This window comes from Sinocyclocheilus anshuiensis, unplaced genomic scaffold, assembly GCF_001515605.1.
Source record: "Sinocyclocheilus anshuiensis isolate Anshui unplaced genomic scaffold, SAMN03320099.WGS_v1.1 scaffold1116, whole genome shotgun sequence".
NCBI lineage: Eukaryota > Metazoa > Chordata > Actinopteri > Cypriniformes > Cyprinidae > Sinocyclocheilus > Sinocyclocheilus anshuiensis.
The window spans coordinates 274,814-276,449 of record NW_015548257.1 but is presented as its reverse complement, the minus strand read 5'-3'; the positions used below and the strand labels follow the sequence as shown (position 1 = coordinate 276,449).

Sequence of the window (1,636 nt, the reverse complement as noted above, 5' to 3'; positions counted from 1 at the left end):
ATACAAAATATATTCATGTTATTCAAAATAACATGAATATAGTTATCAATAAAGTTCGCTTCGGTGACAGCCGGTCTATGTCAAAAATAATTAAACCACGAAGCACTTTACTCAGTTTTGGGTGTGTGACACTAGTAAATTATAAACAGACATATTTCGAAAAGCATTTAAATATGTTCTTGGTACAGTAAAAGATCACCGTGACTTCACACATGCCAGACGAGTTGCTCATACATTCCGTGTTTACATCAAGCTGCCAAAGTTTCGCGCAGTGCATGACGGGCAATGTAGTTCCGTGAAGTCGCCGCAACACCGGCTCACACGAGTAAGCGCTATGTGTATGGACTACATTTCCCACAAGCCTTCGCGCGACGAGTTTGTCCGGCGCTCGCGACGCCGGAGGTTAATGTAGTTCTTTGCGCGGCTGGCGCTGTGCGCTGACAGGACGCACGGACTCCATTACCCAGCGTTCCGCGCATCACTGGTAAACAGCTGTCAAACAACATCGACGCCATTTCGACAAGAGCCTTAAAATGGCAGTATAATGCAGCGCGGGGATCGTTCCTCACCGAATAAGAAGCGACGCGCGCTTCTCACGCTCGCGAACACAGACGGGCTTTGACGGACACTTGAAGACGCCCCGCGGCGACGCGATGGATATCAGCACCGCGGTGTTTAACGCGGCGAGGGACGGAAAACTCAAACTCATCCAGAAGTTGCTGAGCAACAAAAGTCCGGAATATGCATTGTAAAATATTTGAAATATTCAGGAGGAGTCTCTAACGAGTTGAACTGAAGTCTAAAACGTTTGTTTAAGGGTGTATTCACACCTGTCTTGTTTGGTTAGATTGAATCAAACTCAAGTTCGTTGTCCCCTTTGGTGCGGATCTTTTGGGCAGGTGTGAATACAGCAATCGCACTCTGGTGTGGACCTAACAACTGTACCGAGTCACAGCTGAAGAGGTGGTCTCGGTCCGCTTCCAAACGAACTCTGGTACGGTTGAATGGATGAACCAATGAATGGATGACCTTAAGCACACATGTGGTTTTGTTTACAGTTTCTGGTTCACTTGCAAAAAGGGCAGTGTGAAAGCGAACCGCACCAAACAAAAACCCCCCAAAAAATCAACATTGTATTTGGTTCAGACCAATATTCTTTCCTGGTGTGAATACACCCCAAGTATCGTACTTGAAGTTCAAAACTATCATATTTGGAAGAAAAATATCGTACACGAGTCAGAATACAGCTAATTAACTAGATCAGAGGTATCCAACCCTAATCAAACACACCTGGGCCCGTATTCACAAAACATTTGATCTTACCACGAAGAGTTCTCCTAAATAGCAGTCAAAGTTTTAGCTAAGAGTTTTCGCTTAAAAGCTGTTCACAAAGCTGCTGAGACAAACTTGTACTAAGGAATAGAGAGAAGTCTTATGCCGAGTTCACACTTCACGATATTAGCCCGATTTTTCACTCGCCGACAGGTTTTGTGAAATCGCCGACAAATGCCCGACATCGGAGGCAAATCGGTGCTCGTTCACGCGAGTGACAATCACGCAGTGTGAATTATCAAAGACGCGATCTGAGGGAATCGCCGACACGTCGCCGACGCCCGTGAAATATTTGGCATGCTAA

The 1,636-nt window shown here is 45.7% G+C and overlaps 1 protein-coding gene across 1 annotated transcript in view; it reads left to right on the top strand.

Moving 5' to 3' along the window:
• Positions 1 to 443: 443 nt before the first annotated feature.
• Positions 444 to 1,636, top strand: part of LOC107655458 (protein fem-1 homolog A-like) — a 9,202-nt gene continuing 8,009 nt past the window's right edge. Inside the window, exon 1 of the mRNA XM_016442949.1 lies at positions 444 to 748. Coding sequence (XP_016298435.1) covers positions 654 to 748 — 95 coding nt within the window. The 5' untranslated portion in view covers positions 444 to 653. The remainder of the gene's footprint in view (positions 749 to 1,636) is intronic.